This window comes from Scyliorhinus torazame, chromosome 10 (genome assembly GCF_047496885.1).
Source record: "Scyliorhinus torazame isolate Kashiwa2021f chromosome 10, sScyTor2.1, whole genome shotgun sequence".
Lineage (NCBI taxonomy): Eukaryota > Metazoa > Chordata > Chondrichthyes > Carcharhiniformes > Scyliorhinidae > Scyliorhinus > Scyliorhinus torazame.
In genome coordinates, this window is record NC_092716.1 from 250,204,117 (window position 1) to 250,218,074 (window position 13,958).

Genomic DNA, 13,958 nt, shown 5'->3' on the forward strand with positions numbered 1-13,958 from the left:
ACTATGCCTACAGTTTTTGAACTGGACGATTGGACTGTAGACCTAATTGAAACTTTCTTTGTTGTGTTACAAACTGGGAAGAAGAAGGAAAAGCAACACCAGGCTTGAGCTACAAATACAATGATGTACAAATTCTGATAATGCTGTTACTTGCATTGCCTTTGTTTTAGTTGTGGCTTGTTTTAGAATGCACGCTGTGGTCCAGAGAGAGGTCTAACAAAAGGAGAGATTGAAACCCTGGATGTGGATCCTCTATGAAAGCATCCCAAAGAAAGCCCTGTGTGGGAGAAGATTTCCAAAGTGTGATCTTCAAGAGTATAGTTTGGAAACCCTTGCATGAAAGCCAGCGTTCCAGTGAGACCAGTTGGTTCAGTGTTACAAGCATCTGGGGAAATGTGTAATCCACAGAAAATTTATTGGGTGACATCTTATCACTTGGTTTCAGAATGTGCTGTGTCTCCAGATTTCATGAATTGGTTGTGTATTTACTGAGTAATAAGAGAGTGAGTATTGGATTTTGTAACTTTTGTTATCCTTCTAAATCTCTATACATTTGTAAAGGTATAGCTGGGCTGAAGGAATAGTGTATTTATAATATTTTCTTGTTTAATATTAATTATTTTGTTAAAAGTTAATCAGCAGTCCCACAACTTTGTTCATTCATGTCTTTAAACAGAAAATTAAAGTTATGATCTATTGAGCAGGGGTTCCGCTCTTGGACCTGACTGCCCAGTAGCAACATCAGCTGGGATTGTAACCATTGAAATGGCAAACTTTTGTAGGTACTGGTCGGCGTTCTGTTGATTTACTTAGTCAATGTGCAATAAAAATGCATTGATTAACTTTCCACCTGACCCCTGCTGTAATTTCTCAACTAATTTCCTTATCATTGTAAGCGATTTTCTACAATACCAGCAAAATTGTATCAATTTCTTCAGAAAAGGAAAAGTATGCAAGAACTGAAAGTTGAAAGCAGTTTTGCTGATCACGTACTGCTCAACTACAAACAATTTCTATATATATATCTGGAAATCAGTGAATATTGGATCTGAGATTCTCAGTGACCCTGGTTGCTAATTCAATCTGTTCGTCTCATTTCAGCAAGGAGATGGGATAGTTCAGTGGGTGGCTCACCGGTCTCTGAGCTACATAATCAGGTCTTTGAGCTTCACCATCCGGTGTTCAAGTCTCAGGACTCACTGGCTACGAAAGAATGCAACTATCGATGCAGGCAAGCCAGAACATGCTGGTCCCCAGCCTGTATAAATGGGAAGGGATGGTGACAGGATGGGCACCTGGCTGTAAAACAACCCACCACGTACCCCTAAACAATATGCTTGATATAGAAGTGTAAATAACCAGCATTGTGGCAACCCCATGTAGCTTGGGAAAAACAAATAAGAGAGGATAGAATTTCAATGCAATTAATGAATCTGGAATTGAAAACTACTCTCAGTCATGGTCATTAATCCGGTTCTACTCATGTCCTTCACAGAAGGAAATTTGCTGTCTTAAAATGGCCTGATGTACATTTTCTCAGACTCACAGCAATGCTGTTGACTCTACCCTCTTAAATGGCCTAGCAAGCCACTGAGTTGTAACAAACCAGATAGCCTGCGCTGGTTCAAGAAGGTGGTTCATCCCTGCCTTCTCAAGGGCAACTCGGGATGGGCAACAAATGCCCGCATCCCCAGGAAAGAAAGCTGCCAGGAGGGTTCATGATGGCGGTTGAATGAATCTTGGGTATTCTCAGTCATGTTCCTCTTCCTTGTGGGCTGCTGGATAGGTCCCTCAGCGTGTGGTGAAATGAGTTGGAGCACATGTGTACTGGAATTTGAAATTGGGGTTCCTATAACTAGTGCAGGACCTAGATTTGGATGTTCAACCCATCTTGCACAATTGGACTATTCTCCATTTACTGGTTAAGCGGAGTACCGCATCAGTTGTTGCAACTAGGGGCTTTTCACAGTAACTTCATTGAAGCCTACTTGTGACAACAAGTGATTATTATTATGAATCAAGGTGCCAACCTGCACTCCCTGATTTTCAGCTGCTGTCTGCCAGCTTTTTAGATGTAAAAAAAGGCAGCACTGTGTTGAAGTTTTGTCCACCCACTTCCAGCGCCAACAGGTCTTGTACATGAGCATGTTTTTCAGTACACCTTTGAGAAGGTGCTTTTGTGCATTTGTCTAAGCAGGTTTTTACAGGTTACACTGCATTAGAAGATGACTGCATTTGATGTTTTCCAGTTTGTTGAACTATGGTAAACAATATTTTAGTGCTAATGGGCAGCAATTATATTTGTTTTAAGCATGCCACAGTCTTCATATACTCTGCTCACACCATCCGTACAGGGTATAAAGTGAAACTGAAAAGGCTGTTTTAATTAAACTTAATGGATTTTTCCCAATTTACCCCCTGAATCTGACTTCACAACATCAACTGCTGCAGAACCTTTGACCATCAATCGTCTCCATCACAAAGATCGGCAGCTCCCCAAACTGTAAGATCATCAACACTACCATGTCTGCCTCAGCAGAGCAGGGAATTCTCCCAGGATCCTGGCCAAAAGTGACCCTTTAAATAACAGCAAAACACACCAACTGAGCATTTTTTATCATGACTGTGGTGTTGTGTTCTTTGTTTTAAGTTTTTTTAGGATGGTGAAGGTTGTGCTAACAAAGAACAGCAAGCTGTGTTTAATAAACAAAGCTAATTTATTACACTACACTTAATTAGATTTGAACATATTACAAAGGAAATGGTTGAGTAAAGATTACACAACGCATTTGCACTATTAACTATATTATTAGTCAACTATCTCACTATATCTTTCTCTCCAGCTATCTCCATCTATCTCCCATAGGTCAAGGAAGCATTTGATATTTATATGGTTGCTCTATAGCACCATCTAGTGACTAGAGTAGTAACATTACATTAACCCTTTATGTGCTTTACAATATCCACATATTTGGACATGCGGGACCTTGTGCGGATTGGTTGTCATGCTTGTTTAATAAACAACACACTGGGAGCTTTTCCCACTAGCAGCGTGTTCCGCGGCGGTGGGAGGTGGTCTGCCGGTGTTTTTTTCTGGTCTCGCCGCTGTCAGTGGGATTTGCCGTTGAATCCACTCAATGCGGCGGGTTGGGTTCGCCGTCAGCGAGACCAGGCGATCCCGCTGGCGCGAATGGTCAGAAAATTCTGCCCTCAATTTCCAAAAGTAATGGCTTGGCTGTTCGGCATTTTGGGACATCCTGAGAATGTGCGACGTGGCACCAAAAAAGGTCTTTCTCCGCCGATTCACTTTTGGATAAGTGTATAATTTTGCTCTTTCCTTTTCTATTTCAGTATTTGGAATTGAGGTTCAATAAAGTGGTTCGTCTTACTGCTACTGTTATATATAGCCTGCAAACCGTAAGGAGCCACAATTGTTGAAATTCAGCCGTGAAATTTATAGTTCTATTTCGCTTGAAGCAAGAAAGTTAAATTGATTTTTTTTTGATCTTCAGATTCTCTACACAAGTGTTGTGATTTATGCACCATCTCTGGCACTGAATCAAGGTAAGTGTAATGAAATGGTAATTATTGAACATTGCAAGTTATTTACTCAGGGAAAGCTTGTCTAAGTTTTGAAGTTTAGTGCAGTAAAAAGGTCCAGTAATTCAGCATCTGAAACCATTACTGTTTGCTGTGAGCAAGATTTTGCAACTTTTTATTAAAGAATAAATAAATTTAAAAATATAACAGCTGCCAAAGTTCTCCCCCAGCTGTATTATATCACCCCCTCAAACACGCAACAATCCAAATTGCTCCTAGTTTGATCAATATTTAACATCAATTGCTTTTAAACCCTTTTCTGGTTGTTTTTGAATTGGTCTGAAGATTCATAGAAGAATCATAGAAGCCCTCCAGTGAATTCGCCCATTGAGTCCATACCGACCCTTCGAATGCGCACTCTACCCATGTCCACTCCCACATAATAATCTTATTGTCACAAGTAGGCTTACATTACCACCCAATCCTATCCCCGTAACCTCATATCCTAACTTGCACATTCCTGGACACTAGGACAATTTATCACGGCCAATCCACCTAATCCACATCTTTGGACTGAAAGGAAACCGGAGCACCCGGAGGAAACCCACGCAGAGAACGTAGAAACCCCATATATACTGACCCAAGGCCGGAATTGAACCCGGCTCCCTGGCGCTTTGATGCACAATGCGAACCACTTTGCCACCCTTATCCTTATTCAGAAGAAAAAATTGGTAATTTCAGTGCTAATTACTTTTAAAATTATTTTCTAAATCGGTCATATTTAATTTCCTTTTTTCATTTGAAGTTTATTTGCATTTTAAGTATGTGCATTCTTCTTCCTTAGTGACTGGTTTTAATCTATGGGGTTCAGTGTTTGCAACAGGAAGTGTTTGCACCTTCTACTGCACCCTGGTATGTATATGTGCTTGCATTCATCAATCAATAAGACACTTGTGCAACAATTTCACAGGTACAGAGTTGAGCTTTCTGAAACAAATACTCACTATTTTGTGTGACATTAATCCCAATATTTTATCAGTTATAATCAATATCCCCTTGAATCCCCTTTAGATTTGCCATTCTAAATTGTCCCTTTGTGTCCAACCGGTAGTTGGGGTTGTGATGTTACAAGGATAGAGCGGGGGAGTGGGCCTAGGTAGGGTGCTCTTTCAGACGGCCGGTGCAGACTCGATGGGCTGAATGGCCTCCTTCTGCACTGTAGGTATTTATTCTATGATTCGCTGAAAAATATTCCATGCACAGATCATGCATGACAAAAAAGCATTAGAGGGCAGTTTGTTCTCAGTGGCATTTAAGTTTTATTTTATTTCTTGTTTTCATTCTGTGAGTTCTGCGACAAAAAGCTACCACTGATACAGTCTGAAATGAAAACGGTATTAATATGGGAATGATAAACAGACTGTGAAAGGAAGGGTAAATCAGCAGATGAGGTCAGAGGTTACAAAGATAACAAAAGGGCAAAACTAAAGGCTCTTTATTTGAATGCCCACAGCATTTAAAACAAAACCGATGAATTGATAGTGCCACTAGAAATAAATAAGTACGATCTGATGGCCATTACACAATGCTGCAGGCTGACAGTTTGTGAACTTAACATTGAAGAGTACATGACATTTACAAAGGACTAAAAGCTCGCATAAGGTGTAGGGGTGGCGCTGTGATTTAGTGATATTAGCACAATAGAGAGGGATGACCTAAGTTCATCGCCAAGTTCCACATGCATGAGTACAGCCTCAACCGGGACCTTGTCGCATTACATTCACCCCCCCACCATCTGGCCTGTGTTTGCTAAATCCAACCAACTGTCTTGGCTTGAGACAATTCACACCTCTTTAACCTGTGAGTATCCCTCTCTCCAGTCGCACCGTCTGGATCTGTAAAGACTTAATTACCTGCAAAGACTCAATTTCAAAGTATCGTCTTGCATCATTGAATTTGTCCATATATGTGTTTGTGGAACCCACCTCTTCATTCACCTGAGGAAGGAGCTGCACTCCGAAAGCTAGTGATTCAAAACAATCCTGTTGGACTTTAACCTGGTGTAAGATTTCTTACTGTACCCCCCCAATCCATCGCCGCCATCTCCACATCATAAGTTCAGGAGACCAGTATGTAGAAGAGGCTTGTGTAGAGGTGAGAAATGGTAAAGGCAAGAAGTCACTTGTGGTGGTGGTGTACTGGCCCCCTAACAGTTACCACTTGGTAGGACAGGGTATAAAGGAGAAAGGAAGCTTATCAGAATGGTATAATGATAATCATGGTGGATTTTTATCCACATATAGACTGGAAAATCATAAGCAAAGGCAGCCTAGATGGCAAATTCACAAAATGTTTTGCGATAGTTTCTGAGAAGACTACAGTTGTGGTTTAAAAATAATACCACTCAAGTGTGAGAGTTCTCGTCGTGGAGGTTTTTATTCAACATAAGACCATCAGTACTCCATGCTGAGCACGACTTGGAAGAAACACTTGAGGGGGGCAAGGGAGCAGAATATACTCTGGGTGGGGGGCTTCAATGTCCATCACCAAGAGTGGCTCAGTAATAGTACCACAGACTGAGCTTGCCAGGTCCTAAAGGACAGAGCTGCAAGACAGGGACTGCAGCAGGTGGTGAGGGAACCAACAAGAGAAAAACAACATACTTGACCTCATTCTCACCAGCTTGCCTACTGTAGATGTATCTGCCCATGACAGTATCGGTAGAAGGGACTACCGTGCAGTTCATGTGGAGACAAAGTCCTGTTGTTACATTGAGGATACCCTCCATCGTGTTCCTCAGGTGAGGAAGGAGCTGTGCTCCAAAAGCTAGTGTTTGAAACAAACATGTTGGACTTTAACCTGGTGTTGTAAGACTTCTTACTGAGTTCCTGACCATATTAAAGCTTTGGTTCAAACATGGACAAAAGAGCTAAATGCCAGAGGTGTGGTGAGAGTGACTGCCCTTGACATCAAGGCAGCATTTGATCGACTGGCATCAAGGAGCCCAAGCAAAACTGGAGTTAATGGGAATCGGGGAAAACTCTCCGTTGGTTAGAGTCATACCTGGCACAAAGGAAGATGGTTGTGATTGCTGGAGGTCAATCATCCCAGCTCCAGGACATCAAAGCAGGAGTTCCTCAGTATAGTGTCCACGGCCCAACCATCTTCAGCTGCTTCATCACTGACCTTCCTTCCACCATAAGGTCAGAACTGGGGATGTTCATAGATGATTGCAGAATGTTCAGCACCATTCGCAACTCCTCAGATGTTGAAGCAGTCTATGTCCAAATGCAGCAAGACCTGGACAATGTCCAGGCTTCGGCTGACAAGTGGCAAATTACATTCGTGCTAACAATGGCCAGGCAATGACCATCTCCTTCGAGAGAGAATCTAAGCACTGCACCTTGATATCGTCATGTGAGAGTACCTTTAAGAAATGGGTGTTTAAGAAATGTACCTTTCAGAAATGGGTGTTTATAAATGGGTGTGTATATAAATATCTGTAGTGAGAGTACTTTTAAGAACTTCCAGGTGCGGCTATGCAAAGCTAGGTCGCATATTCGGTAGCTCCCGCTTGGAACGGACTTTTGGGCTCTTTTACAGGGCCCCCACGGCATTTGTTTGACATTTCCCAGTGTGGGAAGAAGACTCCAGCATTCCCCTGACAGTGTCCCCCAGGAATGTTATGTCTTTTGGCTACCAGACCCGGCAGAAACAGTAAAAGATTTGGCTTGAGCTGCAGGAATAGCCAAAAGCCTCTTCCAGCATGCAGGCGGGGGAAGGGCAAGCTTAAAGCTGCAATCTGACTCTATCTATCACTCTATCAAAGGTGAATTCTAGCAGGAGAGGGAACAACTGTGAAAAGATCTACCAAGGCCATTGAAGAAGCAGGGACGAGGCTTCCGGTGGCGGCCATAGAAGAGTAGGTCGCGCATTCGGCACCTCCCGTCTGGAACCGACTCTCAGACCTTTTTCAGGAGTTTCCATAGACTTTTTGGGGCAGACTGGTGAAGCGAACACTGCCAAAAGGATTCCCTCTCGACTTCCGGTTGTGGCTATGCGGAGCTAAGCCGCACGATTCGACAGCTCCCGCTACCATGGACTTTCGGGCTCGTTAGAGGAGCCCCAACGGAACTTTTTTTTTTTTTTACGCAGCCCGTGGGGAAGGGAAGAGAGAGGTCCCCCTCCAACTTCTATGAAACGGACCAGAAGTGTAACGGCCAAAGGAGTGGCACTGGAGCAACGGGAGAAGCGAGGGGAAGAAAACAAAATGGCGGCGGCCAGGGACAAAGGGGAGCTGCAGGAGTTCATCAAGTGCTGCTTCGAGGAGCAGCACGAGGAGATGCGCAAGGAGATGTTGGCGCCTATGCTTTCGGCAATTGAAGGACTCGGGATCACCCAGAAGGCCCACGAAGCTAAGATCCAGGAAGTACAGAAAAGAGTCAGTCAGAACGAGGACGAGCTCGTGGGCCTGGCGGTGAGAGTGGAGCAGAACGAGGCGCTACACAAGAGGTGGACGGGAAGACTCGAAGACCTGGAGAACAGGTTGAGGAGAAAGAATCTGCGAATCCTGGGTCTCCCTGAGGGAGTGGAGGGGGCTGATGCCGGGGCATACGCGAGCACGATGCTCGAGGCGATGATGGGCACGAAGGCCCCTTCGAGGCCGCTGGAGTTGGACGGGGCACATCGGGTGCTGGCGAATAAGCCCCAGGCAAATGAGCCGCCAAGGGCGATGGTGGTGAGGTTCCACCGGTTCACGGACAGAGAGTGGGTCCTGAGATGGGCCAAGAAGGAGCGGAGCAGTAAGTGCGACAATGCAGAGATCCGAATATACCCGGACTGGAGCACGGTGGTTGCAAAGCGGAGAGCGGGTTTCAACCGGGCCAAAGCGGCGTTTTATCGGAAAGAAGTGAAATTCGGAATGCTGCAGCCAGCGCGACTGTGGGTCACATACAAGGGCCAACACTATTACTTCGAAACGCCTGAAGAGGCGTGGACCTTTGTACAAGCCGAAAAGTTGGACTTTAACTGAGGGTTTGTGAGGGTGGGGGGGATGTTTTGGGGTTTGATGTGTGATGGTTGTTGTATATAGGGGGTCAATCACGCGCAGGAAATGTTACATGGGCTGGGGGAGAGAGACAAGGCCGCGACAGGAGCTGCGCCAGAGGGGGCGGGGCAGGCTTTCGAAAGCGCGGGGTGTTTTCCCGCGCGCGGGAAGAAAGGCGGGAAGGGGAACAAAGGAATGCATATGGATTGGGAGACTCCCACGCGGCGAGGTCAATGGGACGGCGGGGAAAGCCGGGGTCAGCAGGCGTCAGCTGACTTACGGGAGTGACATGGGGGGAGCAAAAAAGCTAGACAGGGCTTTAGCGGGGGAAGGGGGGGGAAGTGGGGGAGAAAAAGGGTTGCTGCTGCACTGGCCGAAAGGGAATGGGACACAGAAGAGGTGGTCAGGACGGGGGTCCCCCCTCTGGGGGACTGGAGGGTGAGGGAGGCGTGGACACGGGACTGGCCCAGAAAAGGAGATGGCTAGTCGGCGGGGGGTGAGAGCCCCTCCAATCCGGCTGATAATGTGGAATGTGAGGGGCCTGAATGGGCCGGTGAAGAGGGCTCGAGTGTTCGCGCACTTAAAGGAACTGAAGGCGGACGTGGCCATGCTCCAAGAGACACATCTGAAGGTGGCGGACCAGGTCAGGCTAAGAAAGGGATGGGTAGGACAGGTATTCCACTCGGGACTGGACGCGAAGAATAGAGGGGTGGCAATATTGGTGGGAAAGCGGGTGTCATTTGAGGCCAAGACTATTGTAGCGGACAATGGAGGGCGATATGTAATGGTGAGCGGTAGGCTGCAAGGGACGTGGGTGGTGTTGGTAAACGTATACGCCCCGAACTGGGATGATGCAGGATTCATGAAGCGCATGTTGGGACGCATTCCGGACCTGGAGATAGGAGGCCTGATAATGGGAGGGGACTTCAATATAGTGTTGGATCCAGCACTGGACCGCTCCAAATCAAGGACTGGAAAGAGGCCGGCGGCGGCCAAGGTACTTAGGGGGTTTATGGATCAGATGGGGGGAGTGGACCCATGGCAGTTTGCAAGGCCGCATTCCAGGGAATTTTCTTTCTTTTCCCATGTACACAAAGCTTATTCCCGGATAGATTTCTTTGTTCTGGGTAGGGCGCTCATCCTGAGGGTGGAGGGGACGGAGTATTTGGCTATAGCCGTTTCGGACCATGCCCTGCACTGGGTGGAACTGGAGCTGGGAGAGGAGAGGGACCAACGCCCGTTGTGGCGGCTGGATGTGGGACTGCTGGCGGACGAGGTGGTGTGTGGGAAGGCGAGGGGATGTATCGAAAGGTACTTGGAGGCCAAAGACAACAGGGAGGTGCGGGTGGGGGTGGTATGGGAGGCGTTGAAGGCGGTGATCAGGGGAGAGCTAATCTCCATTGGGGCTCATAGGGAGAAGACAGAGGGTATGGAAAGGGAGAGGTTAGTGGGGGAGATTTTGAGAGTGGACAGGAGATACGCAGAGGGCCCGGAGGAAAGATTACTTGGGGAAAGACGACGGCTCCAGACGGAGTTTGACCTGTTGACCACAGGGAAGGCGGTGGCACAGTGGAGGAAACGCAGGGGGCGACCTATGAGTATGGGGAAAAGGCTAGTCGGATGCTGGCACACTAGCTCCGTAAGAGGATGGCAGCGAGGTAAATAGGGTGAGTCAAAGATGGAAGGGGAGCCACGGTTCGGAGTGCGACGAAAATAAACAAGGTATTTAAGGCCTTTTATGAAGAGCTGTACAGATCCCAGCCCCCAGCGGGGGAAGAGGGGATGGGACGATTCCTAGATCAGCTGAGATTCCCGAGGGTGGAGGAGCAAGAGGTGGCTGGTTTGGGGGCACCAATTGGGTTGGAGGAGCTGAGCAAGGGTTTGGGGAGCATGCAGGCGGGGAAGGCCCTGGGACCGGACGGATTCCCCGGGACTGGACGGATTCCCGGTGGAGTTCTACAGGAAGTACGCAGACCTGTTGGCCCCGCTACTGGTGAGGACCTTTAATGAGGCAAGAGAGGAGGGGACCCTGCCCCCGACAATGTTGGAAGCGTCAAATTCTTTGATCCTAAAGCGGGACAAGGACCCACAGCAATGTGGATCGTACAGGCCGATCTCGCTCCTCAATGTGGATGCAAAGTTACTGGCAAAAGTGCTGGCCAAAAGGATCGAGGACTGTGTCCCGGGGGTAATCCACGAGGACCAGATGGGATTTGTAAAGGGCAGGCAACTAAACACCAATGTGCGGCGGCTATTAAACGTGATAATGATGCCATCGGAGGAGGGAGAGGCGGAGATAGTGGCAGCTATGGACGCGGAGAAGGCCTTTGACCGAGTAGAGTGGGAGTACCTCTGGGAGGTGCTGCGTAGGTTTGGGTTCGGGGTGGGGTTTATCAATTGGGTTAAGCTCCTTTACAGAGCCCCGATGGTGAGTGTAGTGACGAACCGGCGGAGGTCGGAGTACTTTCGACTGTACCGAGGGACGAGGCAGGGGTGCCCCCTGTCCCCCCTGTTGTTCGCATTGGCGATCAAACCATTGGCCATGTCATTGAGGGAGTCTAATAAATGGAGGGGGGTGGTCCGAGGGGGAGAAGAGCATCGGATGTTGCTATATGCGGATGACCTGTTGCTGTACGTGGCGGATCCAATGGAGGGGATGGTGGAGGTCATGCAGACTCTAAGGGAGTTTGGGGAGTTTTCGGGCTATAAGCTCAATGTAGGGAAGAGTGAGCTCTTTGTATTACAGGCGGGGGACCAAGAAAGAGGGATAGGGGACCTACCACTGAGGAGGGCGGAGGGGAGCTTTCGGTATCTGGGGATCCAGATAGCCAGGAGTTGGGGGACCCTACATAAACTGAATCTGACGAGGTTGGTGGAGCAAATGGAGGAGGATTTCAAAAGATGGGACATGTTACCGCTCTAGCTGGCGGGTAGAGTGCAGTCGGTCAAAATGGTGGTCCTTCCGAGGTTTCTGTTTGTGTTTCAGTGCCTTCCCATCGGGATCACTAAGGCCTTTTTTAAGAGAGTAGGCAGGAGTATTATGGGGTTTGTGTGGGCGAATCAGACCCCGAGAGTAAGGAGAGGGTTCCTGGAACGCAGTAGGGACCGAGGAGGGTTGGCGCTGCCAAACCTGGGGAGCTACTACTGGGCAGCGATGATCCGCAAGTGGGTTATGGAGGGAGAGGGGGTGGCATGGAAGAGGATGGAGATGGCGTCCTGTAAAGGAACGAGCCTGGGGGCGTTGGTGACGGCACCGCTGCCGCTCTCGCCGACAAAGTATACCACGAGCTCGGTGGTGGCGGCAACGCTAAGGATCTGGGGCCAGTGGAGACGGCACCGGGGTGCAATGGGAGCATCGGTGTGGTCCCCCATCAGGGGTAACCATCGGTTTGTCCCAGGGAAGATGGACGGGGGGGTTCAAGAGCTGGCATCGGGCGGGGATTGGAAGAATGGGGGACCTGTTCATCAACGGGATGTTTGCGAGCCTAGGGGCACTGGAGGAGAATTTTGAGTTACCCCCGGGAAATGCTTTTCGATATATGCAGCTGAGGTCTTTTGTGAGGTGACAGGTGAGGGAATTCCCGTTGCTCCCGGCACAAGAAGTTCAAGATAGGGTGATCTCGGGTGTATGGGTCGGGGAGGGCAAGGTGTCGGAAATGCACCAGGAGTTGAAAGAAGAGGGGGAAGCACTGGTAGAAGAGTTGAAGGGTAAATGGGAGGAGGAGCTGGGGGAGGAGATCGAGGAAGGTCTGTGGGCTGATGCCCTAGGTAGGGTTAATTCCTCCTCCTCGTGTGCCAGGCTCAGCCTGATACAATTTAAGGTGGTCCACAGAGTGCACTTGACGGGGGCAAGGTTGAGTAGGTTCTTTGGGGTGGAGGACAGATGTGGAAGGTGCTCAGGGAGCCCGGCGAACCATGCCCATATGTTTTGGTCATGCCCGGCACTGGAGGGGTTCTGGAGAGGAGTGGCGGGAGCAATATCTCAGGTGGTGAAAGTCCGGGTCAAGCCAAGCTGGGGGCTAGCAATATTTGGAGTGGTGGACCAACCGGGAGTGCAGGAGACGAAAGAGGCCGGCATTCTGGCCTTCGCGTCCTTCGTAGCCCGGCGAAGGATCTTGCTAATGTGGAAGGAGGCGAAGCCCCCCAGCCTGGAGGCCTGGATAAATGATATGGCTGGGTTCATAAAGTTGGAGAGGATTAAGTTCGCCTTTAGAGGGTCTGCGCAGGGGTTCTACAGGCGGTGGCAACCGTTCCTAGACTATCTCGCAGAGCGTTAGAGGGGGGGGGGGGGGAACGTCCTAGGAGGGGGGGGGGTGGGAAAGGGGGGACTGCCTGGGAGGGTGGATGAGCAAGAGATAATATGAAGGGTTGGGGAAACTGGCACGTACGGGTGTAGGCCAGTGTACAAAGCTGTGTAAATATATCATTTTGCCATGTATATATCTTGCTCTGCGCGATTTCTCGTTTTTTTTTGTTACGGGGGGGGGGGGGGGGGGCGGTTATTGTTTGTAAGGGAGAAAAACTGTGTTAAAAAACTTTAATAAATATATTTTTTAAAAAAGAGAGTACTTTTAAGAAATAGGTGTTTATTGCTGCAGTGATGTCAGAGTGGGTGGAGCTGGGCGGCCTGTCAGCTTTTTACTTTCATTTTAGGCTATTTGCTTCAGGGTGTGTTTTCGTTTCGTTTTCAGTGTTGGAGCTGAAGCCAGACCAAGCAGGTGTACTGCTATTCTCTCTGCCATCAAAAGACTATCCCTTGATCATTTGGTGAATTCAGAATTATAAATGTCCTCAGTAGTGAATGTAAACCTAATGTGCTTCTGTTAAAAGGTGTTCCTTTTGTCTTCTGGTTGTTGCTTGGGAAGCTATTAAGCATTACTTACTGTTGTATTCTTTGGGGGGGTGTATTTGAATTAATGGTTGCTAAGATGTTCACTGTATGTTTTAAAAAGGTTAACTTGAGTTCATAGAATAAGCATTGTTTTGCTTCAAAAAATACTTTTCCATTTCTGCTGTACCACACCTGTAGAGTGGGCCGTGTGCTCCCCATACCACAATCTATTAAAAGTTGTGGGTCAGGTGAACTCCATGATATACTTTGGGGTCCTCTAAACCCTGGCCCATAAAAATATTCAATGGCATTACCGTCACTGAATCTCCACAGTCAATATCCTGGGGGTTACCATTGATCAGTAACTGAACTGGACTAGCCATATTAATATTCTGGCTACCAGAACAGCTCAAAGACTAGAAATCCTACAGCGAGCAACTCACTTCCTGACCCCCCGTCCCCCAAAGCCTGTCCATCATCTACAAGGCACAAGTCAGGAGTGTAACTGAACACTTTCCACTTGTCTGGATGAGTGCAGCT

At 47.9% G+C, this 13,958-nt stretch overlaps 1 protein-coding gene across 1 annotated transcript in view; it reads left to right on the plus strand.

Annotated features, from left to right (window-relative positions):
- The window catches only part of slc5a12 (solute carrier family 5 member 12), a 106,835-nt gene that overhangs the window by 6,502 nt on the left and 86,375 nt on the right, over positions 1–13,958 (plus strand). Inside the window, exons 2-4 of the mRNA XM_072466661.1 lie at positions 3,352–3,417; positions 3,513–3,564; positions 4,385–4,452. Coding sequence (XP_072322762.1) covers positions 3,352–3,417; positions 3,513–3,564; positions 4,385–4,452 — 186 coding nt within the window. The remainder of the gene's footprint in view (positions 1–3,351; positions 3,418–3,512; positions 3,565–4,384; positions 4,453–13,958) is intronic.